At 38.4% G+C, this 26,743-nt stretch overlaps 1 protein-coding gene across 1 annotated transcript in view; it reads right to left on the reverse strand.

Annotated features, from left to right (window-relative positions):
- Positions 1-10,170: 10,170 nt before the first annotated feature.
- Positions 10,171-26,743, reverse strand: part of LOC111149725 (nebulin) — a 201,455-nt gene continuing 184,882 nt past the window's right edge. Inside the window, exons 129-140 of the mRNA XM_022507000.1 lie at positions 25,373-25,465; positions 24,756-24,848; positions 20,178-20,270; positions 18,375-18,467; positions 17,987-18,079; positions 17,558-17,650; positions 16,450-16,557; positions 16,162-16,345; positions 15,747-15,839; positions 14,738-14,893; positions 14,340-14,446; positions 10,171-10,344 (exon numbers count right to left, since the gene is read on the reverse strand). Of these exons, the coding sequence (XP_022362708.1) occupies positions 10,171-10,344; positions 14,340-14,446; positions 14,738-14,893; positions 15,747-15,839; positions 16,162-16,345; positions 16,450-16,557; positions 17,558-17,650; positions 17,987-18,079; positions 18,375-18,467; positions 20,178-20,270; positions 24,756-24,848; positions 25,373-25,465 (1,380 nt within the window). The remainder of the gene's footprint in view (positions 10,345-14,339; positions 14,447-14,737; positions 14,894-15,746; positions 15,840-16,161; positions 16,346-16,449; positions 16,558-17,557; positions 17,651-17,986; positions 18,080-18,374; positions 18,468-20,177; positions 20,271-24,755; positions 24,849-25,372; positions 25,466-26,743) is intronic.

Consider the following 26,743-nt stretch of genomic DNA (forward strand, 5'->3'; position numbering starts at 1 on the left):
TCTCTTCCATTGATCTATATGTCTGCTTTTGTGCCAGTACCATGCTGTCTTGATGATGACAGCTTTGTAATAGAGCTTGAAGTCCGGAATTGTGATGCCACCAACTTTGGCTTTCTTTTTCAATATTCCTTTGGCTATTTGAGGTCTTTTCTGGTTCCATATAAATTTTAGGATTATTTGTTCCATTTCTTTGAAAAAAAAAATGGATGGTATTTTGATAGGAATTGCATTAAATGTGTAGATTGCTTTAGGTAGCATAGACATTTTCACAATATTTATTCTTCCAATCCAGGAGCATGGAACATTTTTCCATTTCTTTGTGTCTTCCTCAATTTCTTTCATGAGTACTTTATAGTTTTCTGAGTATAGATTCTTAGTCTCTTTGGTTAGGTTTATTCCTAGGTATCTTATAGTTTTGGGTGCAATTGTAAATGGGATGGACTCCTTAATTTCTCTTTCTTCTGTCTTGTTGTTGGTGTAGAGAAATGCAACTGATTTTTGTGCATTGATTTTATATCCTGACACTTTACTGAATTCCTGTACAAGTTCTAGCAGTTTTGGAGTGGAGTTTTTTGGGTTTTCCACATATAGTATCATATCATCTGCGAAGAGTGATAGTTTGACTTCTTCTTTGCCAATTTGGATGCCTTTAATTTCCTTTTGTTGTCTGATTGCTGAGGCTAGGACTTCTAGTACTATGTTGAATAGCAGTGGTGATAATGGACATCCCTGCCGTGTTCCTGACCTTAGCAGAAAAGCTTTCAGTTTTTCTCCATTGAGAATGATATTTGCAGTGGGTTTTTCATAGATGGCTTTGATAATGTTGAGGTATGTGCCCTCTATCCCTACACTTTGAAGAGTTTTGATCGGGAAGGGATGCTGTACTTTGTCAAATGCTTTTTCAGCATCTGTTGAGAGTATCATATGGTTCTTGTTCTTTATTTTATTAATGTGTTGTATCACATTGATTGATTTGTGGATGTTGAACCAAACTTGCAGCCCTGGAATAAATCCCACTTGGTCATGGTGAATGATCCTTTTAATGTACTGTTGAATCCTATTGGCTAGTATTTTGGTGAGAATTTTCGCATCTGTGTTCATTAAGGATATTGGTCTGTAGTTCTCTTTTTTGATGGGATCCTTGTCTGGTTTTGGGATCAAGGTGATGCTGGCCTCATAAAATGAGTTTGGAAGTTTTCCTTCCATTTCTATTTTTTGGAACAGTTTCAGGAGAATAGGAATTAGTTCTTCTTTAAATGTTTGGTAGAATTCCCCTGGGAAGCCATCTGGCCCTGGGCTTTTGTTTGTTTTGAGATTTTTGATGACTCTTTCAATCTCCTTACTGGTTATGGGTCTGTTCAGGTTTTCTATTTCTTCCTGGTTCAGTTGTGGTAATTTATATGTCTCTAGGAATGCATCCATTTCTTCCAGATTGTCAAATTTGTTGGTGTAGAGTTGCTCATAGTATGTTCTTATAATTGTCTGTATTTCTTTGGTGTTCGTTGTGATCTCTCCTCTTTCATTCATGATTTTATTTATTTGGGTCCTTTCTCTTTTCTTTTTGATAAGTCTGGCCAGGGGTTTATCAATCTTATTAATTCTTTCAAAGAACCAGCTCCTAGTTTCGTTGATTTGTTCTATTGTTTTTTTGGTTTCTATTTCATTGATTTCTGCTCTGATCTTTATGATTTCTCTTCTCCTGCTGGGTTTAGGCTTTCTTTCTTGTTCTTCCTCCAGCTCCTTTAGGAGTAGGGTTAGGTTGTGTACCTGAGACCTTTCTTGTTTCTTGAGAAAGGCTTGTACCACTATATATTTTCCTCTCAGGACTGCCTTTGTTTTGTCCCACAGATTTTGAACCGTTGTGTTTTCATTATCATTTGTTTCCATGAATTTTTTCAACTCTTCTTTAATTTCCTGGTTGACCCATTCATTCTTTAGAAGGATGCTGTTTAGTCTCCATGTATTTGGGTTCTTTCCAAATTTCCTCTTGTGATTCAGTTCTAGCTTCAGAGCATTGTGGTCTGAAAATATGCAGGGAATGATCCCAATCTTTTGATACCGGTTGAGACCGGATTTAGGACCGAAGATGTGATCTATTCTGGAGAATGTTCCATGCGCACTAGAGAAGAATGTGTATTCTATTGCTTTGGGATGAAATGTTCTGAATATATCTGTGATGTCCATCTGGTCCAGTGTGTCATTTAAGGCCTTTATTTCCTTGTTGATCTTTTGCTTGGATGATCTGTCCATTTCAGTGAGGGGAGTGTTAAAGTCCCCTACTATTATTGTATTATTGTTGATGTGTTTCTTTGATTTTGTTATTAATTGGTTTATATAGTTGGCTGCTCCCACGTTAGGGGCATAGATATTTAAAATTGTTAGATCTTCTTGTTGGACAGATCCTTTGAGTATGATATAGTGTCCTTCCTCATCTCTTATTTTAGTCTTTGGCTTAAAATCTAATTGATCTGATATAAGGATTGCCACTCCTGCTTTCTTCTGATGTCCATTAGCATGGTAAATTCTTTTCCACCCCCTCACTTTAAATCTGGAGGTATCTTTGGGTTTAAAATGAGTTTCTTGTAGGCAACATATAGATGGTTTTTGTTTTTTTATCCATTCTGATACCCTGTGTCTTTTGATTGGGGCATTTAGCCCATTAACATTCAGGGTAACTATTGAGAGATATGAATTTAGTGCCATTGTATTGCCTGTAAGGTGACTATTACTGTGTGTTGTCTCTGTTCCTTTCTGATCTACTAGTTTTAGGGTCTCTCTTTGCTTAGAGGACCCCTTTCAATATTTCCTGTAGAGCTGGTTTGGTGTTTGCAAATTCTTTCAGTTTTTGTTTGTCCTGGAAGTTTTTTATCTCTCCTTCTATTTTCAATGATAGCCTAGCTGGATATAGTATTCTTGGCTGCATGTTTTTCTCGTTTAGTGCTCTGAATATATCATGCCAGCTCTTTCTGGCCTGCCAGGTATCTGTAGATAAGTCCGCTGCCAATCTAATATTTTTACCATTGTATGTTACAGACTTCTTTTCCTGGGCTGCTTTCAGGATTTTCTCTTTGTCACTAAGACTTGTAAATTTTACTATTAGGTGAGGGGGCGTGGACCTATTCTTATTGATTTTGAAGGGGGTTCTCTGTACCTTCTGGATTTTGATGCTTGTTCCCTTTGCCATATTAGGGAAATTCTCTCCAATAATTCTCTCCAATATACCTTCTGCTCCCCTCTCTCTTTCTTCTTTTTCTGGAATCCCAATTATTCTAATGTTGTTTCGTCTTATGGTGTCACTTATCTCTCGAATTCTCCCCTCGTGGTCCAGTAGCTGTTTGTCCCTCTTTTGCTCAGCTTCTTTATTCTATGTCATTTGGTCTTCTATATCGCTAATTCTTTCTTCTGCCTCATTTATCCTAGCAGTGAGAGCCTCCATTTTTGATTGCACCTCATTAATAGCTTTTTTGATTTCAACTTGGTTAGATTTTAGTTCTTTTATTTCTCCAGAAAGGGCTTTTATATCTCCTGAGAGGGTTTCTCTAATATCTTCCATGCCTTTTTCGAGCCCGGCTAGAACCTTGAGAATCGTCATTCTGAACTCTAGATCTGACATATTACCAATGTCTGTATTGATTAGGTCCCTAGCCTTCGGTACTGCCTCTTGTTCTTTTTTTGTGGTGAATTTTTCCGCCTTGTCATTTTGTCCAGATAAGAGTATATGAAGGAGCAAGTAAAATACTAAAAGGGTGGCAACAACCCCAGGAAAATATGCTTTAACCAAATCAGAAGAGATCCCAAGTCATGGGGCGGGGGGTAAAGGGGATAAAAAGAGGTTCAGAAAAAAAAAAAAAAAAAGAAAGAAACAATTAAAAAAAGAAAACGAATAAAGAAAAAATACAAAAATATATATATATATATAATATATATATATTTCTTTTTTATATTATATATAATATATATTATGTTATATATAATATTATATATTATATTATATATATATTATATATATATTATATATTTTTTCTAATATATATATTAGATAAACTAGTTTAAAAACGTTTAAAAAGAAATGGGTAAAAGTTAAAAAAATTTAGCTTAAGAAGAAAAAAAATGAAAAAGAAAAAAAATTAACTGCAAGACTAAAGAATCATGGGGAGAAAGCCATGAGTTCTGTGCTTTGCTTTCTCCTCCTCTGGAATTCCGCTGCTCTCCTTGGTATTGAACCTGCACTCCTTGGTAGGTGAACTTGGTCCTGGCTGGGTTTCTTGTTGATCTTCTGGGGGAGGGGCCTGTTGTAGTGATTCTCAAGTGTCTTTGCTCCAGGCCGAGTTGCACCGACCTTACCCGGGGCCGGGCTGAGTAATCCGCTCGGGTTTGCTTTCGGGAGCTTTTGTTCCCTGAGCGCTTTCCTAGAGTTCCGGAGGACGGGAAGGAAGATGGCGGCCTCCCGGTCTCTGGCCTGGAGGAGCCGAGAGCTCGGAGTCCCACTCCTCAGTGCGCCCTCAGAGAACAGCGCCCAATTACTCCCATCACCCTGGCCTCCGGCCGCGCTCCGAGCTGACCGAGCCTGCGACCGGTTCAAGGTAACCCCGAGCTGAGAGCTCACTCCTCGGCTCTGTCTCTGTAGCCGGCTTCCCCGTTCTAATACCTGCGAGCTCTGCGACACTCAGACACCCCCGATCCTTCTGTGACCCTGCGGGACCTGAGGCCACGCTGACCCCGCATGGGCTTCACCCTGGTTTAGCCTCTGGAGCAATGTCCCTCAGCAGAACAGACTTTTAAAAGTCCTGATTTTGTGCTCCGTTGCTCCGCTGCTTGCCGGCAGCCAGCCCCTCCCCCCGCGGTCTATCTTTCCATCGCTTTGGATTCACTTCTCCGCCAGTCCTACATTTCAGAAAGTGGTTGATTTTCTGTTTCTAAAATTGCTGTTCTTCTTCTCTTCAATCTCCTGTTGGATTTGTAGGTGTTTGCAATCTTTAGATAAGCTATCTAGCTGATCTCCCGCTACCTGAAGTAGTCTCAGCCTGCTACTTCTCCACCATCTTGACTCCTCCCTCGATTTGTGAATATTTTGAACCACCCTTTTATCCCATGAATAAATCCCACTTGATTGTGGTGAATGATTTTTTTAGTGTATTGTTGGATTCAGTTTGCTGATATTTTGTTGAAGATTTTTGCGTCTGTGTTGATGAGATGCTGGCCTATAGTTCTCTTTTTTTTGGTAGTGTCTTTATCCAGTTTTGATACCAGTAGATAATGCTATCCTTATAGAATGACTTTGGAAGTTTTTTTCCTCTTTTATTTTTTGCAATAGTTTGAGAAGACTTTTCTTTTTTAAGATTTTTATTTATTTATTTGAGACAGACCACGAATAGGGCAGGGGATGCAGAGGCAAAGGGAGAAGCAGACTCGCCACTAAACGAGGAGCCCAACACAGGTTTCATGGCCTGAGCTGGAGGCAGATGCTTAACCGACTGAGCCACCTAAGCGCCCCAAGAAGACTAGGTATTAACCCTTCTTTAAATGTTTGGTAGTGTTCACATGTGGTGCCATCTGGTCCTGGACTTTTGTTTGTTGGGATTTTTTTTTAGATTACTGATTCAATTGCATTGCTGTTAATCAGTCTTCTCAAGTTGTCTATTTCTTCCTGATTCAGTGTTGGGAGGGTATAGGTTTCTAGTAATTGATTCAGATCTTGTAGGTTGTCCAATTTGTTGGCATATAATTTTTTTAATAATATTGTAATCCTTTATATTTCTGTGGTGTTGGTTTTCTTTGATTTCTGATTTTCTTTGAGTCCTCTTTTTTTATTGAGGAATCTTTTCAAAGAACCAGCTCGTGGCTTCAATAATCTGTACTAATGTTTTGCTTATTTCTGCTCCAATCTTTATTCTTTTTTTCTAGTTTTGGGTTTTATTTGTTCTTCCTTTTTTAGCTCCTTCAGGTATAATAAGGTTAGGTTGTTTGGGATTTTTCTTGATCCTTGAGGTAAGCCTGTATTGCTGTAAACTTCCCTCTTAACAATAGATTTTGCAGTGTCCCAAAGATTTTGGACACTTATGTTTTCATTTTGTCTTCATGTATTTTTTAGTTTTCTCTTTGATTTCCTGGTTGACCCATTCATTGTTTAGTAGCATGTTTTTAACCTCCATGTATTTGTGTTTTTTCCAGATTTTTTCTAGTGGTTGTTTTCTAGTTTCATAGTGTTGTGGAGGGAAAGACACATGGTATGGTTTTAATTTTAATTTGTTGAGACTTGGTTTGTGGCCTAATGTGTGATCTATTCCGGGGAATGTTCCATGTGCACTTGAAAAGAATGTGTGTTTTGCTGTTTTAGGATGGAGAGTTCTAAATATATCTGTTAGATCCATCTGGTCCATTGTGTCATTCAGAGCCACTGTTTCCTTGTTGATTTTGTTTGGATGATCTGTCCACTGATGCGTGGGGCGTTTTAAGTCCCCTACTATTGTATTACATCAGTTACCTCCTTTATGTTTGTTATTAGCTGCTTTCTGTATTTGGATGCTTCCCAATTTACAATTATATCTTTTTTTTGAAGTTTAAGTAATCTCTGTACCCAGTGTAGAGCTCGAACTCACAATCCTGAGATCAAGAGCTTGTTGGATTTTTCCTTTATAATTATATAGTGTCCTTTGTCTCTTGATACTATCTTTTAGTCTCTTTTGTCTGATATAAGTGTTGCTATCTCCGCTTTTTACTTTAATTTGCATGTAAATGGTTTTCCTTCCCTTCAGTTGCAATCTGTGTGTGTCTTTAGGTCTGAAATGAGTCTCTGTAGGCATTGTGTAGACAGGTCTTACCTTTTATTTTTTATTTTTTTATTTTTTTATTTTTTTTAAAGATTTTATTTACTTATTTGACAGAGAGAAATCACAAGTAGGCAGAGAGGCAGGCAGAGAGAGAGGAAGGGAAGCAGGCTTCCTGCTGAGCAGAGAGCCCGATGCGGGGCTCGATCCCAGGACCCTGAGATCATGACCTGAGCCGAAGGCAGCGGCTTAACCCACTGAGCCACCCAGGTGCCCCCAGGTCTTACCTTTTAACTCTTCCATCACCTTCTATCTTTTGATTGGAGCATTTACTCCATTTACATGCAAAGTAATTATTGATAGGTATGTACTTACTTTGCTACTTGTCTTATGGATGTTCTTGTTCTTCTCTGTGTCTTCTCATTTTCTGTCATGGTTTGCTGGCTTTCTGTAGTGATGTAGTTGGGATCCTTCTTTTTATTTTTTTGTGTATATATTATTTTGTGATTCCATTAGGTTTATATATAACATCTTTTGCATATAGCATATAGTAGTCTGTATTAAACTGATAGTGGGTCAGGTTTTAACCCAGTCTTCTCTCCCCTGAATGTTTTGAGTATATGGTGTCATACTTTACATTTTTTTTTAAATGATTTTTTTTTTTTTAAAGAATTTATTTATTTGACAGAGAGATCACAAGCAGGCAGAGAGGCAGGCAGACAGACAGAGGGGAAAGCAGGCTCCCTGCTGAGCAGAGAGCCCGATGCGGGGCTCGATCCCAGGACCCTGGGATCATGACCTGAGCCGAAGGCAGAGGCTTAACCCACTGAGCCACCCAGGCGCCCCATACTTTACATTCTTTTATTTTGTGGATTCCTTATTTTTATAGATACTTAGTTTTACTGCTTTTGTGCTTCCTACTTTTCTTATTACTACTTGTCTTTCCAGAGTCCCCTTTAACATTTCTTGTAGGATTGGTTTAGTGGTCATGAATTCCTTTAACTTTTTGTTTGTCCTGGAACTATTTCTTCTTCCATTCTGAACGACAGTTTTGCTGGACAGAGATTTTAGGTAACAGGTGTTTTTTTCTTTTAGCACTTTGTTTTCTTTTCAGCACTTTGTCATGTCACTCCTCTCTGGCCTATAGTTTAAGCTTAAAAATCCACTGATAAGGCATTTGGGGTTTCCCTTGTATGTAACTCTTCTGCTGTTTTTAAAACTCTTTATCAGTACTTTTGCCATCCTAATTATAGTGTTTTTTTTTTTTTAAGATTTTACTTATTTATTTGACAGAGGGATACACAGTGAGAGAGGGAACACAAGCAGGGGGAGTGGGAGACGGAGAAGCAGGCTTCCTGCTGAGCAGGGAGCCTGATGTGGGGCTCGATCCCAGGACCCTGGGATCATGACCTGAGCTGAAGGCAGATGCTTAACGACTCAGCCACCCAGGCGCCCCCTAATTATAGTGTTTCTTAGTATGGAGTTCCTTGGGTTTTGTTGAGAACTTTCTGGTGGCTCCTGGATCTTAAATTTGTTCCCTTTCTTAGATCTGGGAAGTTTTCAGCCATTATTTCTTGAAATAAATTTCCTGTCCCCTTTTTTCTCCTCCTTTGAGATACCTGTAATATGAATGTTACTATGCTTAAAACCTAATTTCTTTGGTCTTTTTTTTTTTTTTTTTTTAATTTTTTCTTCTCTTCTATTCAGCTTGATTGCTTTCCATTACTCTTTCCTCCAGGGCACTGATTTGTTCTGCTTCCTCTCATCTATTTATTCCATTATGTTTTCAATTTCGGTCACTGAGTTTCTCTGGTTTTCGGTTTCTATTTCTTTGTTAAGCACCTCACCAAGGTCAAGTCTTTGCTCACATCTACTGAGTATCTTCATGATTTACTTAGCTCTGTTGTTTTTAAGTCTCTTGCTGTGATTTGTCCTGGTCTTTCATTTGGGACACGATCCTCGGACTCTTCATTTTATCTAACTCTATTTCAGTGTGTTAGGAAAGTCTGCTACTCTTCTGCTCTTGCGAGTAGTGGCCATAAGAAGAAGAGGTGCTGTGGTGTCTTCCTGCACAATATGCTCTGTTCACCAGAACCTGACTCTTCAGGGATATCTCCTACGTGTGTTGTGTGCACTCTTCTTTGTGGTTGAGTCATGTTTGCCTTCAATCCAGTCATCTGCAATGGCTCTCTTTGCCACTTGTGGACAGGGTTTTGTCCTCATGGTGTTAATGGGCCAGTCTGGGGGCCACCTTGGGCTTGAGTCAGACCAGGTGTTCACTAGAGATGCAGCAGTTATGGAACTGGCTGTTGCTTTTCCTGTGTTGTCCTCTGAGATACTTTCATTGGTGGGTGGGGCCTACAGTCAGGCCTGATGTCTGCCCCCAGTCCACTGCTGGAGCTGTGGCTGGGCCGGCGTATGTGGTTGTCTTCCCCTCTCCTGAGGGCAAGAGTCACTGTGGAGCAGTGCTGGAGCCTGTCAGGGCTGCTTGCACACTGCCAGGCTTGTGACACCACTTTGGATGGGCTCTGGCCAAGGGCATATTGCAGGGGGCAGCTCTGTAGGAAATAGTAGGAATGGGGAATGCAGTGCCATCCATCCAGCTGTGCATGCTGATCCCACAGTTGTTTCTAAAATGTTAGCAGCTAGCCATAAGGGAAGCTTGCTGAACACACTTTAGTTCCGAGAAAGCCTACATTTGTGGATTTGTAATGGTACTTAATTTTTTTTAGTGAACTCTAAGGTAATGGATTTGCTTTACTGAAATTTGTCGATAATAAAACTATTAAAAATAAGTTAACAGTCATTAGATCAGTGGTGTTTATTGCAGAATGACAGACTTTATTACTAGCTTATCCACTGTTTATATTGACTATCACCTTTATAACTTCAGAACTGGACTAGAATTAAAAGCATCAGCATTCAGTAAACAAGGAAAAGGTGAGTATTTCTGCCATTTTTCTTTAATGTGTTTAACATGTTCAGAATCCTTGTTTAAAAAGTCAAACGTTTTCATAATGGAGACAGACTCTGGGCTGATACAGCAATAACAGTGCATAAACTTTTAAAATGTCTATTCTATAATTAAACTTCCTTTAAAACACTATGGAAATTTAATAATGGCAATTTTAAAAATGAACCGATGGGTTTAATGTTGTCTCTTAAGTTTTATGTCCACGTCCAGAAAATAATGTAGTAAATCTGATTAACATTTGTTTTAGTGGAGAATTACTGAGGTTCATGTAGAAACAGATTAAGGGATGGTACAACTATTAATCATACTGACACAGAAAAACCATTAGGCAGCTTGAGGACTTAGGTAATAGTGGAGAGTCTGAACTGAAATACTGACTGCAGGTCGTGCAGGTCCCAGACAGGTGCGACAGACACTCTGACATGCTTATTAAATAGCCTCCACGTAGTTGGCGGGCAGCATGCCGGTCCTGCCCGTCCTCTGCACAGTGCCGTACATCCAACCTTCATCAATCGCTTGGACATTTACAATAGCATCTCCATCTCTGAAGGACACCTCATCTGCATCAGCAGCCATATAGTCGTACATGGCACGGAAGATTTTCTGTTTATACGATGAAAAAAGGTAAAAAAAAAAAAAATTTTGTATTAGATTTGCATCAACCAACCTGAATGCCTAATTTTAAGATCTCTTATGACTTACTCCACAAATTTAAGTTGCACAAACGAGAATGTGCAGCTACCACCAGGAAAGTAAGTATTTGGAAATCATTCATCTGGTAAGGGGTTACCATCCAGAAAATACAAAGAACTCCCAACCATTCAATACTGGGAAAAAGTGGGAGGGGAGGTGGGAGGCAAAGGATCTACATTCTCCAATGGAGATGTACAAATAGCCCATAAGCTCATGAAAAAAATATTTGGCATTACTAGTCTCCGGGAAAACCACAATAAAATACCACATGACACATTAGAATGGTGATAAAAAGAAACAATAGCAGGTATTGAGGAGGATGTGGAGAAATTTTATAAACTGCAGATGGGAATATAAAATGGTGCAGCCATGTTGAAAAGAGATTTTTGGGGGTGCCTGGCTGGCTCAGTGGGTTAAAGCCTCTGCCTTCGGCTCAGGTCATCATCCCAGGGTCCTGGAATTGAGCCCCACATCAGGCTCCCTGCTTAGCAGGGAGCCTACTTCCACCTCTCTCTCTCCCTGCCTGCCTCTCTGTCTGTCAAATAAATAAAAATCTTTAAAAAAGAAAATTTTTTTTGCAAGTTCTTCCCATGGTAAACACAGAGTTACCAAATTGCAGTCCTATGTATAAACCCAAGAATGAAAACAGGTCTGCACAATAACTTGTACATCTACATTCACAGCAGTTACCATTTATAGCAGCCAAGAAATGGAAACAACCCAAATGCCTGCCAGCTGATGATGAAGGAAAAAGGGTGGTCATTCCATACAGTGGAGTATTTGGTAACAAAAAGCAATGAGTTACTTTGTATGACAGAATTAGATGAACCTCAGAGCATCAAGTATTTCGTTTATATGAAATGTCTTGCAAAGGTGAAGAAAGAAGTACATTAGTGGATCCCTTGGATCGGATGGTGGGGGAGGGAGATGCTCAGGAAGGAGAGTGACTTGATGAGTACAAGGGTTTTGTTAGGGTGATGAAATGTTAAAAAATTAGATTGTAGTAGTGGTTGAATAACTGTAAATGACAAAATCAGTGGACCTGTACACTTCAATATGACTGGAATAGTATATTAATAATATATTCATAAAACTGTTTGGAAAAAGAATGAGTTTATTTTGCATATGGCATTTTCTTCCCTTTTGAGAAAGCAGTACTGCACGTATCTTTCACCCTGGGAATTTGGGAGCAGACTAGTAGTAAAAGTTTCTAAAAGCTATCCTCCACATGTCCAAAAAAACACAAAAATCTGTAACATGATAGGGAAAATGGGGAATTACCAATGATTAAGCATAAAGTTTCAGTTAAGCAATCTGAATAAGGTCTAGAGACCTACTGTTCTGGAGATCTCTAGAGATGTGTATGTAAGCTTGAATCTGCAGTGAACAAGAATGTAAAAAGTAATTTGAATGTATCAAAATAAAAAATTCTGATTTTTGTCCCCCTGTTGATTTGTAATTCTTTTAGGGTCCATTTCTGGACCTCATCTATTTTCATATCTATTCCCCTGCTAAATCCATATTTAATGATAACAGCTTTATAGATACATTAAAAATGTGGTAAGAACATAGCTCTCAAGTGTGTTTACAACTGCAAAGTAAAATTTTTAAAATTCTAACAATTTGTAGACAAAAATAACAAAAATTGAAAGTGCCCAAGTTTCCTTCGTAGATGCAGGTACTGGTTAGTAATTTGGTATGTAACTTGCATATTTTTTCCTAGCATCCCAAATATACACACATATAGTCATATTCGAGGATAGGTTTCCCCTTCCCGCCTACATATATAAAACGATTACTCTGATTAATACTCTAACCTATTCTTTCCATTTAATATAGCTTCAGGGCTTTTCCGTATAAATATTGATATACTTTTTTTTTTTTTAAAGATTTTATTTATTTACTTGGCACACAGAGATCACAAGCAGGCAGAGAGGCAGGCAGAGGGAGAGAGAGAAGAAGAAGCAGGCTCCCCGCCGAGCAGAGATCCCGACGTGGGGCTCGATCTCAGGACCCCGGGATCATGACCCGAGCCAAAGGCAGAGGCTCCAACCCACTGAGCCACCCAGGTGCCCCAGATTGATATACTTTTTACTGCTACAGAGAATTCTGTATTTTAGTAAGATCACAAATTAGCCATTTCCATATTTCTAGACATTTAATTGTTAGCCATTTTTTCTTACACTAATCCCCTAATGTTTGCCTTTAGGCAAGTATTTTAGAAAAAACTTTTAAAGGTGAAAGGAGTAAGTCAAGCGGTATGTGCATTTTAATTTTTTTAAAAATTTGCTACCATAATAATCTAATGCTTATTGTTTTAATTTTCATATTCCTGGTTTGCAGTTATGGTGGACATCTTTTTTGTTGGCTAGTTCTGTTTCTTTTGCTGTAAGTTGTAGATTCATTTGTTTCCATGTCTTTCTTATTTTGACCAGAAGGAGAATAATTTGCCAATGAATTTTTGAGTGTTAGGCTCTTTAGCTATAAATCTTTTTATGTATGCTGTGACTATTTTCCCCCGGTTTGACATGTTTTTGTTATAAAAAATGTAAAATTTTATGGTCAAATATGCAGTCATTTCTTTTCACATTCCTAGGTTCTAGAACCTGTTGAGGAAGGCCTTTCCTGTCCTCAATACTATAAAATTAGTATCTAGTTTTCTCAAGTATTTTACAAGTCTGATTTTTTTCCCCCTGTTGATTTGTAATTCTTTTAGGGTCCATTTCTGGACCTCATCTATTTTCATATCTATTCCCCTGCTAAATCCATATTTAATAATAGCTTTTTTTTTTAAGATTTTATTTATTTATTTGACAGACAGAGATCACAAGTAGGCAGAGAGGCAGGCAGAGAGAGAGAGGGAGAAGCAGGCTCCCTGCTGAGCAGAGAGCCTGATGCGGGGCTCGATCCCAGAAACCTGGGACCATGACCTGAGCCGAAGGCAGAGGCTTTAACCCACTGAGCCACCCAGGTGCCCCTAATAATAGCTTTATAGTATGTTTTGCTCTTATCCAGTTAATAATTTTCTTTTTTTTATAAAAATATTTTATTTATTTATTTGAGAAAGAGAGAGAATGAGCAGGGAGAGCAGCAGAGGGAGAAGGAGAAGCAGGCTCCTAGCTGAGCAGGGAGCCTGACATGGGGCTCGATCCCAGGACACTGGGATCATGACCTAAGCCAAAGGCAGATGCTTAACTGACTGAGCCACCCAGGCTCCCCCAGTTAATAATTTTCTATTGTCTTTTTCAAATTAGATCATTCTTTAAAATAGATTTTAGGATTAATATATAAAATGCTTCTAGGATTTTGACTAGAGTTGCCTTGCATTTATGATTTCAGGAGAGATGACAATTTTATAAGATTCTGTTCCTGAAATATAATGGGTCTCAATACTTGAGATCTTTGTCTTTTAGTAAAGAGAGTTTTCTTCATGCAAATATTTTTTTCATATAAACACTTATACTTCAACCCTGAAGAATTATGTTTTTGTGGCATTGTGGATGAATCCAGGGTTTTAAACTAAGTTTTTAAAGTAGTCTGGTGAACTGTAAGCATGATTGATTTATCTCTTCAATATAGAGAGATCTAAGGGAGATCTAAGGTAATGACACATTTATATGTGTGACACATGCACACACGTACATATTCTTGAAGAATGATTACAAGCAGCAGATACTTTAATGTAGTAGGACCAGTGAGCCCCAAAATGATCATTTTAGTCAGTTTGAGTTTGGTAACAAAGGGTTTCTGGTATTTTTGGTAACATGAGATGTATTAAAAGAGCATTTCATAAAATAGGTTTGGCTGAAAAAGAAAGAACAAAACCCCACCCAGAATACTATTAATCATTACTGCACATTTGGAAGGTAAGAATGACTGGAGTAAGCTCTTGATTGGTTACCTACCCCAGCAGTAGATGGGTGAGATGGGATGGAGGATACTGTTGTCTGTTGAGTGGCAACTGAAGATGATCGCTGTTGTGGGAGCTCCGTGGTTTTTGCATGTTTGTAAGCTAAAAGGTGGAAGGAAGGTAGTTTGTAAGAAGAAAAGGTGATTAGACATCACTTAATTTGTGTCAAACAGCTGAGCAGTGCCTTCTTGTCCCCTAACTTAAAAAGAGTGATTTCCAAGAAAGGAGGCTCTAATAAAGTTAATGAAAATAAAACATCTGGTTTCATGTACCTCTCCACAATTCTAGTCTTACCTCATCAGAAAAAATGATCCGGTTTTGTTTGGTTTTAGTTTTTTAACTCAAAGCATCTGTGCTGGTAACCGGGCAAGCGGGCAGGCTGCCCACTTTTACCTGAGGAGGTTGCAGAGAAGAAGACCCCGCCGCCATCACTGTAGGTAGAGAGGCGCTGGTCGGCGGCTTCCGAGTGCTCAGACTTGTCCTCGCCTCCACTGATGCTCAGTGCACTGGCCGACCGGGAATGCTCCCGGCTCCGGCGCTGCGCTTGCGCTGGTGGGAAGGGGGGCCGACAGGCATGAAATTGGCACGAGTCAGGTGGGTTCATTGCTAGGCATGATTTCCAGTAGATTCCCATGAATTAAACCCTCGAAACCCTATGTATGGTTGCCATCCTCATTTCCACGTGACAGTGTAAGTACCTTACCAAAGGTCACATAACTGCTGAATTGTACAGCCAGGTTCAAATCCCAGAGGCTGTGTTGGACCACAACTCCTTCCCTCCACCCTGCCCATTTTCCTGGCTCACAAAAACTCACATTCACACTCCACCTTCAACTTCTCCATAATGTCCTCCTTCACTTCCCCAAATGAATTCAGATGCCTTTTACCTGAGTTCCCACAATTTGTGTGCTGACCTTTTAAAACTGCATGTCAGGGTGTAACTACTGATTGACTTCTCTCCATCAGCAGACTAGAGTATAAATCCTTTAAGGACAGGCATTACTTACTACTCTACATTTTTAACATGAAAAGAAGACATAAAGGCATGGCTTATTTTGTTGAATTAACAGTCTTCCTTGATGACATGAGTCTTCGGAAGGTTGCCAGAGGTCAAATTCATTCTCTTCCCTTTTGTTTTTTTCCCATTTCTCGAAAGAAAGATGTACTACTTTTTCTTCTTTAGAAACAGAATGGTAATAATGGGGCCTGAAGAAGATTTACACAGAGACAGTAAGACAGTCCTTTCCCTGACTTAAATTTGTCTGGAAAATGATACCGTCCCACTAGTCAGCAGTGTTTTTATGCTGAAGGACAAATCAGAACACTGATAACTCTAGTTCCCTAGAGGTCATTGACACTAGCCCATTAAATGGTGACCTTCATGTTGTATGCTATAACATACCATTAATCATGTGTAAGCTTCGTGATTGAATGTTGTCTTCTGCTGGATCATAGTCAAACACTGAGCCAGGATCAGTACGCCAGACACGAAAACCTGCAAGCAGGTGAGATCAAGGGTCAAAACAGGTGTCCTTGGAGGACTCCTAATAGCTTGGAAAGCAAGGCATGAACTTAACCACAAGAGGACAAACACCAACTTAGCTTATTTCTGGTCCTGACTTCTCAGAGAACAAATCCTAAGGTAGGAAAGATACCAGCTTTGCAAGCTGTGAAATAATAGTTTGGTTTTACAGCTGGTGAAAACACAGGCTGAAGTGCTTTATCCCCCTTTAGCTTCCTATGACTAATGCCACTCTTGTTCTTCTACCCCTTAGAGTTGATTCCCTCTGCACCCCCAACCCCAAGCGCTCAGATACCTGTAATAGTCTCCTGATCCTGGTCATTCCGTTTTTGTTCCATTTCTACCACCTTTCTCTGAATACCTCGGTAGTTAATGTCACTGAAATCCTGTGTGTTCTTCTTTACTCGTTCAGTGATAGGGTCCGTCACCACTGGTGTGAAGCAACCCTTGTGTTTCTCAAAGTCTTCATGATATTTCACCTGAAATCATGAATTGATTTTGTGAAAATACAATGGTGTGATCACTTCCTTTTCCACACGATCCAGCAGACTGGCCAATCACTCCTTAGAAATTGCTGACTCACCGTTGAGATGTGGCGTTGGGTTTCCCGCACCCGTCTCATCTCTGGAGTGTCTAAGACATAGGCAGCTTTGCCTTGTATTTGTTTCCGGAAGCTATCAGAATAAAGAACCTGACAGAGGAGAGACCGTGAATTAAGTACAGGTCATGGTAGTGTTCTAATTCTGAAGCCTTAAAAACTTTTCCAACACATGGAGATAAAAGTAGCTGGGGAGGGAAGCTTGACTCATCTGAAAAGACCCAGTGATGCCCTTGACTAACAGTAGAACAGATAAGCATGAGGATGAATGGGCAGGACTCTCCTTAGGAGAGAAAGGACATGTTTTGACTTTGAAAGTATAACTTTCATTTTCAAAGGACACAAGGCATAGAATTTCAAAGAGGATAGGAAGAAAGTATTCTTTGGAATTTACTAGGAATTGCAGCACCAGCAGATTGTATGGTATTTGACACTAGATGGGATTCTAACATTCAAAACTACTATCCTTTTAAATTTTTTAAAGTTCAGTTAAGTAGTCTCTGCACCTAGCATGGTGCTTTAGCTCATGACCCTGAGGTCAAGAGTTGCATGCTCTTCTGAGCCAGCCAGATACTCCAAAACAACTACCTTTCCAACAAGCGATCATTTTCATAGGTTTATGCCCAGATTTCATAAACCAATGTTAATACAGAAATCAAAGTCCTCTAGACATGAAAAACCCAAAATATCAAAGCCAAAGGCGGCATCCGTCTCAGAATATTACCTGTTTCATAAAGTACCTTAAAAGTAAAGAGGAGCAGGAGATTGAGGATGTTAGGAAGTCAATTTGTTACAGTTGGTTATGTAAGACTACCCAACCCCCCAGTAAAAGAAAGGAAGACATTGGCAATTGTTATTTCTTAGTATGATCATTTGGAATTTAAAAGCACGGTTCTGTTAATTTTAAAGTAAATTTTCAGTTGAATAAGGTGCACAAAAATTTTTATGGTGTTAAAATGTTATTTTTCAAGATGTTGCATTTTTTTTTTTTATTTTAGTGTGTTTCCCAGTTGAATGAGAAAGGCGTGTTTATATGTTAAAATGTTATTTTCCAAGTCGTTGCACTACTCCTGTGTTTAATCCTCAACAATACCGAGCTAATGTTTTCTTGGTTGCGCTTAGCTCGCTCCATCTCTGGAGTAACAGGTGTCGGAGTTGCTTTTCTCATATTCTCTTTGTATAATACCTAGAGGAGCCAAGAGAGCATCCAGACATCAGAGAGCAGAAAACCAGTTCTGAAAACCGTCATCTAGCTGGTGTTATGGCTCAATTAAATCACACTCTATAAGAAACACGTCAGGAAGATAAAGCCATTAAAATGTTATTGTATAAAGCACAAGATGAAAAAAGAATTAAATCAGGTTGAGCTGGTAGGGTGGGGTGGGTTGGTTTAAGTGGGTAAAGAAGAATTTTTAAAAATAAATGGAAGGTTTTGGAAAACTGTGAGATAAATTAGTGATATAACCACATTTGCCAGGCTTATTAAAAGTGTAACAATTTCTTTTTTTCCTCTCCTAAATACCGAGCTAAAGTTTTCTTGATTGCGTTTGACTCTTTCCATCTCAGGAGTAAAGGGTGTAGGGGTCGCTTTCCCCAGGTTCTCTTTGTATAACACCTGTGAGATACAAAGTCGGACCCGAAAATCACGAAGAGGTAATAGTCAAGCCATTCAACATAATCCAATTTTGGGGTGAAAACTCCACATTTAATCTGTTACATGAGTGAGAACAGCTCTCAAGAAGAAAGCTTAAAACCAGTTAATGGCAATAGTAAGTGTTGTATATTATTTACAGGAGATTCTTAAAAACTGGCATTTTGCTTGTGTTTAACCTGGGATGGAGTTAGGAGCAGGCCAAACGGCAGGGGTTACTTTGCAAAATTAAAAACACTTTCGTTTCTCAAGACAATACCGAGCTAATGTTCTCTTGATTGCGTTTGACTCTCTGCATCTCTGGCGTGACAGGGGTTGGGGTCGCTTTCCCCACACTTTCTTTGTACAAAACCTACATGAGTCCAGTGGATCCAAAAAGGCAAAAAGAAAAAAAAAGTACAGTTACCAAAAGATTAAATGGAATAGATAATTTGTTATGAGGCTCAGGGTGCCAAACCATTTGGGCAATAAGGTTAGGCGGAAAGGAGCAGGTTTCTAAATGAAGTTGAGTGTGGTTACAGCAAGACACGTATTTCCAGGATAGGACCGTGCCCTGAAATCCTGGCGGACTGCAAGACAGAACTTGCAGAGTACCCAAAAGGGATGAGAGAAGGCCTTCATTTCACTGCTCATCTATGCATTTCAAGCACCAGACAGATCATCTTAACAGGACTGAAGGGCATGTGACTGACTGACACTGAGAAGGTGGGGCTGCTCCCTCTACGGCAGTGGGGGACTGGCCTGTCTTGTAGCACTTAAACTCATAGAGACACATCCATAAAACTGCGGGCCCCAAAACAAGGATTCCTCCTACTCTTTCCCCCCCTGCTGTCTTCTACGCTCTGCCTCCTGCTTTAGTTCACCAAACATATCAGTAAAGAAAAACGTTTTCAGCAATTGTATCACTAGCGTCATGATAAATCCTTTACCTCAGTGTCTCCGTCCAGTGTCATTCATGGGGACACAGGAGGTCTGGGAGATGGCATTCAAGAGAAAGATTCTGCTAAAGTAGCATTTCTTAAAGTGGGGTCCCTGAACAGAAAGGTCAGCATCACCCGAGCACTTGCTAGAATCACAAATCATCTGGCCCCACACCAGACCCACAGAACGAGAAACTGTGGGACAGCACTCAGCAGTCTGACCTAACAAATACCCTGGCTAATTCTGGTGCCACGCATTTTAGTGCAGGAGAAAGCTGCAGACACCAACCACTGGAGGCCCACCAGATTCTGCCTAACATGAGCTAACATCTTCCCATACAAATCCCAACCCCCGCTACATTATAAACATATGTCACAGAGCACAGGCTTACAGGAAATGGTTTGCTAAAAGTTAGCAGGTACAGACCACAGTGAAGACAAAACAACTAAAACTGCTAAAGCAAAAAACAGTTTGAGTGACAATTCATTTTTACGTAAATTGATAAATTATTTTCTGAAACCACTAGTGGATCTTATTTTTTTCACTTCTCTGAGCGTAGTACCTCCGAACGAGCACATGGGGGATTTCAGATTGTTAGAACTCAATTTTGTTGTTATCCAAGCAAACTAAAAGAACAAGTGGATTTTTTTTTTTTAAATATTTTAAAGTACCAAATGGAAAAGAAATGCCATTATCCTTGGAGGAGAGGATCAGGGGTTATTTTTCCCAAGGTCTCTTTGTCTAAATCTGACAGGGTAAATTAGAACCTAAAGTCAATAGGTGCAAAAACAGACAACAAGATCACAACTCCAATTTTCCAGAAAGAGCTCTCATACCTACGATGCCACCCCCCAGATTTCAGGAGTACATAAAACAAAGAGACCTTGAGGATGGTAGACAGTAAGTTTGGGGACAAATGAGCGAAAGGACATTTTATTGGAAAATCTGTTACTTCCTGATATTAGAACTTTGTAGATTAAAGCAATCTTGTTATTATGGGGTTAAAGCTAAGAGTAGCCTTCTAGGAGAGAAAGATAAATGGGATCAACAAAATTCACAAAACTTAATTTATTTTTAAAGTAAGATTAATAAGTATTATTTTAAATTAAAGAAGTAGCTTTTTCTTTTCTTGCCAAAGTACCGAGCTAATATTTTCTTGATTGTGTTTGACTCTCTCCATCTCTGGAGTGACAGGTAAAGGGGTTCCCTTGCCCATATTTTCTTTGTACAACACCTGTGTAATGAGAAAAGCATCCAGAAAAAAAAAAAGTTAAGTAACATTTCATTTGTTGTAAGACTGTGAGTTCAACTTCCTTGTTACTCAATGACACAGTAGTCCAGGGAGCTGGGAGTTAACGGGTTGGCAAGCTGCCACAAAATACTTTAATGGCGGCAAAGGTTTGGCTAGGGAAGCAGAGTCTCTAGGGCAGCAAGGACCTCAGCTGCTGGGGAAAGGGTGTCAGTTACTCATGTTATTTCATCTATGAGTACAGTGCCTCCCGACAATCATGGGGGTTTGAGATTGTTAGAACTCAGTTTTGTTGTTATCCAAGCAAGTTAAAAATATATATATTTAAAGATAACCAGATGGAATCGCTATCAGAACTAAAATGTTTTAAAAAGTTGAATCCATAGTAGTAACATAAAAATGCAAAAAGTATTGTCCTTTTGCTAAGTGAGGTATATTAGAAACAAAGGAAGGGTAGTGGGTTTTAAAAAGGAATAAATGTTAAGTATTATATAATTATGAGGTTAAGTGGCATCTTCTTTTCACTTTCTTTCCAAAATACCGAGCTAAGGTTTTCTTGATTCTGTTTGACTCTCTGCATCTCAGGAGTGATGGAGATTGGAATTCCAGTCCCCAGGTTTTCCTTGTATAGCACCTGTATGATAAGAAAGCATCCAGAACAAGGAGAGCGATCAACCACTTTCCCCCTTTTGTGGAGGGAGTAGAAGTAGGGAGAAGTAGGGAGAAGAAGGGCAAAGAGGAAGAGAATAGGTAGGAGGAAGGGAAATATCAGAAGCTTCTAGATCCAACCTGTAGGAGCCTAAAGACACACTTTTAAGTAAGGGAATGCAGGAAAGAGCAGCAAAAAACTAAGAGATAGGAAAAGAAAGTTTTGTTACTTTTGTTGATTGAATTAATCTCTGTAGCTCGGAGCAAGAGTGCACCATGGAAGGGAACAATTAGTACTCCCCTGCCCCGCCCAGTTTGTTATGAGGAAGAAAAAGAGTAAAAATGTTAAGAGACAAAAGGAGAACCGAGGAAGTTATTTTTGATTTGGAAATGTTATTAATAAACCACATAAAGAAATCTGGGTTTTTAATAAACACTGTATAAATAAAGGTACATGTGCACAAACCTTCTTTTGTTGAGTTTCAAAAGAAGTCCAAGTATTTAATGTTTAGTTTTCATGGATATATTGGGAAGAATTAATTATTTTTAAAGCAATGGAGAGCAATGACAAGATGCTAAAAAAGTCACAATATCTGTACAAATACCAGTAGGAACAGAGAAGGTTAGAACAGGAAGTGAGGCCGATAGCTCAGTTTTTGCTAAGTATATTTTTGTAAGCTTTACGTCCACTTCAAATTTGCCAAAGCAGGATAAATGTGGGTTCTTAGACACTGAGAAGGTTATGTTTTTAAGGGCTAGGATATACTACTGAACACTTTTAAGTCAAATGATGGTATTAATGTTTAACCAAAATGGGGAAACAGATTCACAGGAAATGGCAGCATTAAGTTGTGAACAAGACATGTCAGAGTTTTTATTGGGATAAGCTGATTAGATTTAAAATATAGCCATTAATTTTTGGTTTAAAAATAGTTAAAGGGATTTTTTTTCTTTTAAATACCGAACTAAAGTTTTCTTGATTGTGTTTGACTCTCTCCATCTCTGGAGTGATGGGAATTGGGATCCCTTTCCCAGGGTTTTCTTTATACAACACCTGTACAACACAAGAAAGCATGCAGAAAAAAACAAGAGCAGTCAAAACAGCCCTTTCATCTGTCCTGTAGGGACCCTAGTATGAGATTACAGACATCAAACGGGAATGACAAATTCACCAAGTTAACCTATTTCTTCCACACAGATCGGGATGAGAATATGCTCTGTATTTTCTTAGCTATGGTTTCAGTGCATTTGATATTCACCTCACTATTAACTCATATTATATTGAAGGTGTGTTCCCCATGTTGGGAATTAAGGAAAAAATTACAAATAATTTCATAAGAGCACTAAAGTGCTTAGTGTATAATAGGAAAATTATTTTTAAATTAGATTGGCAAACTTATCTTCCCTACATAGAACATCTGTTTTGCAGAATAACAAATATTTAAAACCCTAGGCCAAATCTGTGTAGTATAGGAAAATTGGTCCTTGTTGAATAAATCCAAGTTATGGAGGTGGTCAAGTCTGAAAGTTAATGTTTTAATACACAGTACTAATTTTTTTCCCATGGAATCTTAAAAGCTATATAAACCACCGGACAATTCTGCCTAAATGCAACTTGTGTAACAAATACTAATGGTTACTTAGGAAAAAAAAAATTGTCTGGGATCATTGGGATCATTAAGATCTCAGATATAAACAATATACTTACTCTAATATTGAAGAAAAAAATATAACTTTGAAAATTAATGCAAACCTTATTCTTCCAAAAGAAGAAATCATCATCGTTATCACCACCACCACCACCATCATCCCACAGGGAAAACAGTGAACATTCCAAAAGTGAAACTAATTTACATTGACAACTTCACAAAGTTGAAAGGTTGTTAGTCAACAGTAATTAGAAACGAAGGAAAACAAAACAAAACAAAACAAAAAGACAGTGGGACCAAAGAAAGTTACTGATCTAATCATGTGGAAGGATCAAACTTTCTGAAAATATGTGAACTCACAAAAACTACTTTGGATCAAAACCCTGCTCTGCTCCTCTGCCCCCAAAATATCCAGCTAAATTTCACTACTGACATGTGATTTTCTATCTCAGGTGTAAGTAACTCTTAAGATCCTTATACATAAGTTTTACAGACCATTACAGAATTTTTCAACAATATTAATAAAAAGTAACATTAAATATAAGTCTATGATCTGATTTGTATATTTAAAAGAAATCAGAAGGTCTGGATTTCTATTCATGGAATGGCTTGTAGCACAAGTATCAAGATAAGGCTGCTTTGGGTTCAAACACTGAGCTACTTTCTTTTTCTGTCATGTGTTTAACCAGATAGGATGTAGGTGGAGGTAACTGCCATTCCCAATCAAGAGCCACTATTTCTACATGTGGCCTTGGGTACTGCGTTTCTGGACAAAGCTAACCAGGAAGCATCTTAAGTTAAGAGTCCCAAGTAAATAAGAGCTACAGTGCTTGGGTTTTTTGGACATCAATGAACTTCAAAAGTCCCAGCAGCAACACAGAAGTTGAAAAGAGAAGGAAAGGAACCAATTAAACGTTTTACGGGACAATTATGGAAGGTATAAAATGTTAGAATAAAATGGTAAGTAAATGACGTGGAAAACAGAATTCAGTTGATGAAATTTAAAAAATGTTAAATTGATTATTTTAAAGGGACTAATAGTGAGAAGTTTTGTTTTTTAGAAAATTATTTTTTAAATATGGAATTAAAGGAGCTTTCTCCAGAATACCGAGCTAAAGTTTTCTTGATTGTGTTTGACTCGCTCCATCTCAGGAGTGACAGCAATGGGGGTCCCCTTGCTCAAGTTCTCTTTGTACAAAATCTGTGTGCACAAAACCAACAGTCACATCAGCTTGGACCCATCTTTTAGGTAACTTGATCTTCAAAACAGTCCCTAAAAGTTTTTTTGTTTTTGTAATGGCATACAAGGCCAAGACAACTTTAAGAAATGGGACAACTGACCATCTTTGACATTTCATCACATACAGTGCGATCTGCCTGAGTGGCATTAATAAAGACACAGCTGCCAGGCTGCAGGCAGGAGTCACAGGTCTTCACTCAAAGACAGAAGGATGAGGCCTTATCAAATAATTCAAGTTGACTGAAATTAATATCCATAATGAGCTGGTAACTCAATTAGGGAACCAGATAGAAAGAGAAAGAGGTTTGGGGGAATAAAATAAATATTAATAATATTAAAAGCTAAATAAATATTAGCTTTCAATGATCCTTAAACTATTCCAAAGGGAAGCTCATTTCTATCTTTCATGGTATACAAAAAATAATAGCTGAGCCACATTTCTGACTTAACTGTAAATTGCTCTTCCATCTCTTGAATGAAAATATTTAAGAATCACATTCTTTTACAAAATGCTACAAACACAAGAAATACATCAAACAGAGCCAGAATAAGTACAAATAAAATTCTAGTTAACATTGGTCTTTTAAAGGGATGTTAGATTTTTACTTTCGATTTGTGTCACACCAGTTAGAAATTCCTGTTGTTATTAAAGGAGGGTTTGGGGAAGGAGGAACAAACACTGAGTATTATGGGTTTTTAAGGAAAGTGATCTACCATTATGTTTCAGGGAAAACACAGTTAAAATTTCACACCAGAACTCAAGTAAATACTAAATTAGGTTTAGGTTGAAAACTAAGGTAATATTTGGTATCATTATCTTCATTATATGAGTTTAGTAATTTTACAGGAAGAAAAACCATGTTCGTAATGTGTTAAAAAATATTATTTGAGATAAGAATTAAGGGATTTTATATTTTGCCCCCTAAGAAATACCGAGCTAAAGTTCTCTTGATTGCGTTTGACTCTCTCAATCTCTGGAGTGACAGGTGTTGGGGTTCCTTTCCCCAAATTTTCTTTGTACAAAACCTGTGAGATATAAGAAAGTACCCAGAAGACATTCAAAACAGGCACAAAGATTAAGGAAGGGAAAAAATTAGGGGCAGGTTGTTTGTGTGAAGAGGGAGTCTCTTAGTGAGTATACTTAGTAAGGATAATGCTTTTACTTTTTTTTCACAACTTTAATGATAAACTCTACCATGTTAATTCTGGGGATAAAAAAGTACAACACAAAGCACTGAAGTTACAGGAAATGAGTATAATGACGGGGAATCTTGTGTTAATTCTACATATAGTGTTTTAGATCTAAGTTTTCACACTTGTCAGTCGCTAAAAATGTTAAAGTACCACCAGAAAAGTGAATCACTTTCTGTAAGTCCAGATGGTTCTGGTCAGTTAATAACACTGCCCCCCGCCCCCATGCCCCAACACACATACACACACACACACAGAGAATTAAGATGTTACTTTTTGAAAAAAGGATAATGGGTTATTTTGGTAGACTTTTAAGTGGGGAAACAGAGTTTCAAATTATTTGATATATTTGTAAATACCGAGCTAAAGTTCTCTTGATTGCGTTTGACTCTCTCAATCTCTGGAGTGACAGGGGTTGGAATGCCTGTTCCCAAGTTTTCTTTGTACATAACCTGTAGACGATAATTAGAATAGCCAAAAAGGTGAAATGACTATGAATCCTTTGGATTACAGCTACATCTGTGAGCTATGTGGTGGAAACTCCTAAAACAATCTAGCTTTCAAGTATGACATACGAGGAAGAAGGAAAACAAATTCCACAAACATTTATGTTCCTTCTTCAAAAGTGACTTTACTACCCTTGAACACTTGGTACTAAATTATGCATTTTCTATTGTCAACACTTAGAACATTCCTAAAATGCATTAAAAAATAATAAATTCAACAATGAGAAAAACTGAACCATTTCATAACATTTAGTATTAGTGGGTCCACAGTAGATTTGTACTTAATAAATGGGTTCCTTGGTTTAAAATTTTCTAATCATATGATACTCTATTCCTTCACGTTTGGAAAGTTTGTTTTGTATTTTCTACTGAAAATTCCTAGGGGGCGCCTAGTCTGTAGGTACTCTTAATATGAGGAGACTTAAAAGTATATTTTTCAGAAAGAGCATCTGACCTTGAAATTCCTACTGATGGTTGTTGGAGCATGTAAACTAGTGTTTCTCAAACTGAGGGAAGTCCCTATTTTTTAGGGGTCATATCAAAGGTCTATAAATTTTAAGGAAGAGTGTAAGGAACTTCCTGAACCTCTGGCCCCCTTCTTTTCCTTCTTCCCTCTTAAGAATTGTCAGCCTAAAGGAATGAATGAATTCTTTTTAAATAAATGGGTCAAGGGTGTACTTGAGAATGGATTGGGAGCAACAGGAACAGTGCAGGGGGTTTAAGTCACAGATTAATTCCCCAGATCACTGACAAACTAGGGGTGCTATCTTTGTTTTGCTGGGAAACTTTGAGGGATCTTTAAAAATCTGCTTTTTTAATATAAACTTGTGTTTCTTTACCCAGCAAAGCAGCAGAACCGAGATCATGGATAGCAGAACAAAACATAATCAGAGAGAGACAGGAAGTTGCAATCAAAAGTGACTAAAGGCATTTTTTTTTTTTTTGTGGACGCAAAACTCTACATAATTTGTACCACAAGGAAGCCAGAGTATAAGAGAAGAGTGAGACAGGAAAGAGATCTAAATAATATGAATAACTTGCAAGAGAAATATCAAATGTCTCCCAATGGCAACAAAATGAGAATTCAGTCATCCAGTGCCAAGCAGAATCTCTAAGACCAAGGCCCTCGGCTTTTATTGGCCATAAACTATTTCCCAAACTCCACAGGGTCTCTTGCTAGCAGCCAGCGACTGCTTGCAATGTGCTTATGGATGGGAAAGCTGA

The sequence above is a fragment of the Enhydra lutris genome, unplaced genomic scaffold (assembly GCF_002288905.1).
Source record: "Enhydra lutris kenyoni isolate GAN:26980312 unplaced genomic scaffold, ASM228890v2 scaffoldscaffold1, whole genome shotgun sequence".
NCBI classification, from domain to species: Eukaryota; Metazoa; Chordata; class Mammalia; order Carnivora; family Mustelidae; genus Enhydra; species Enhydra lutris.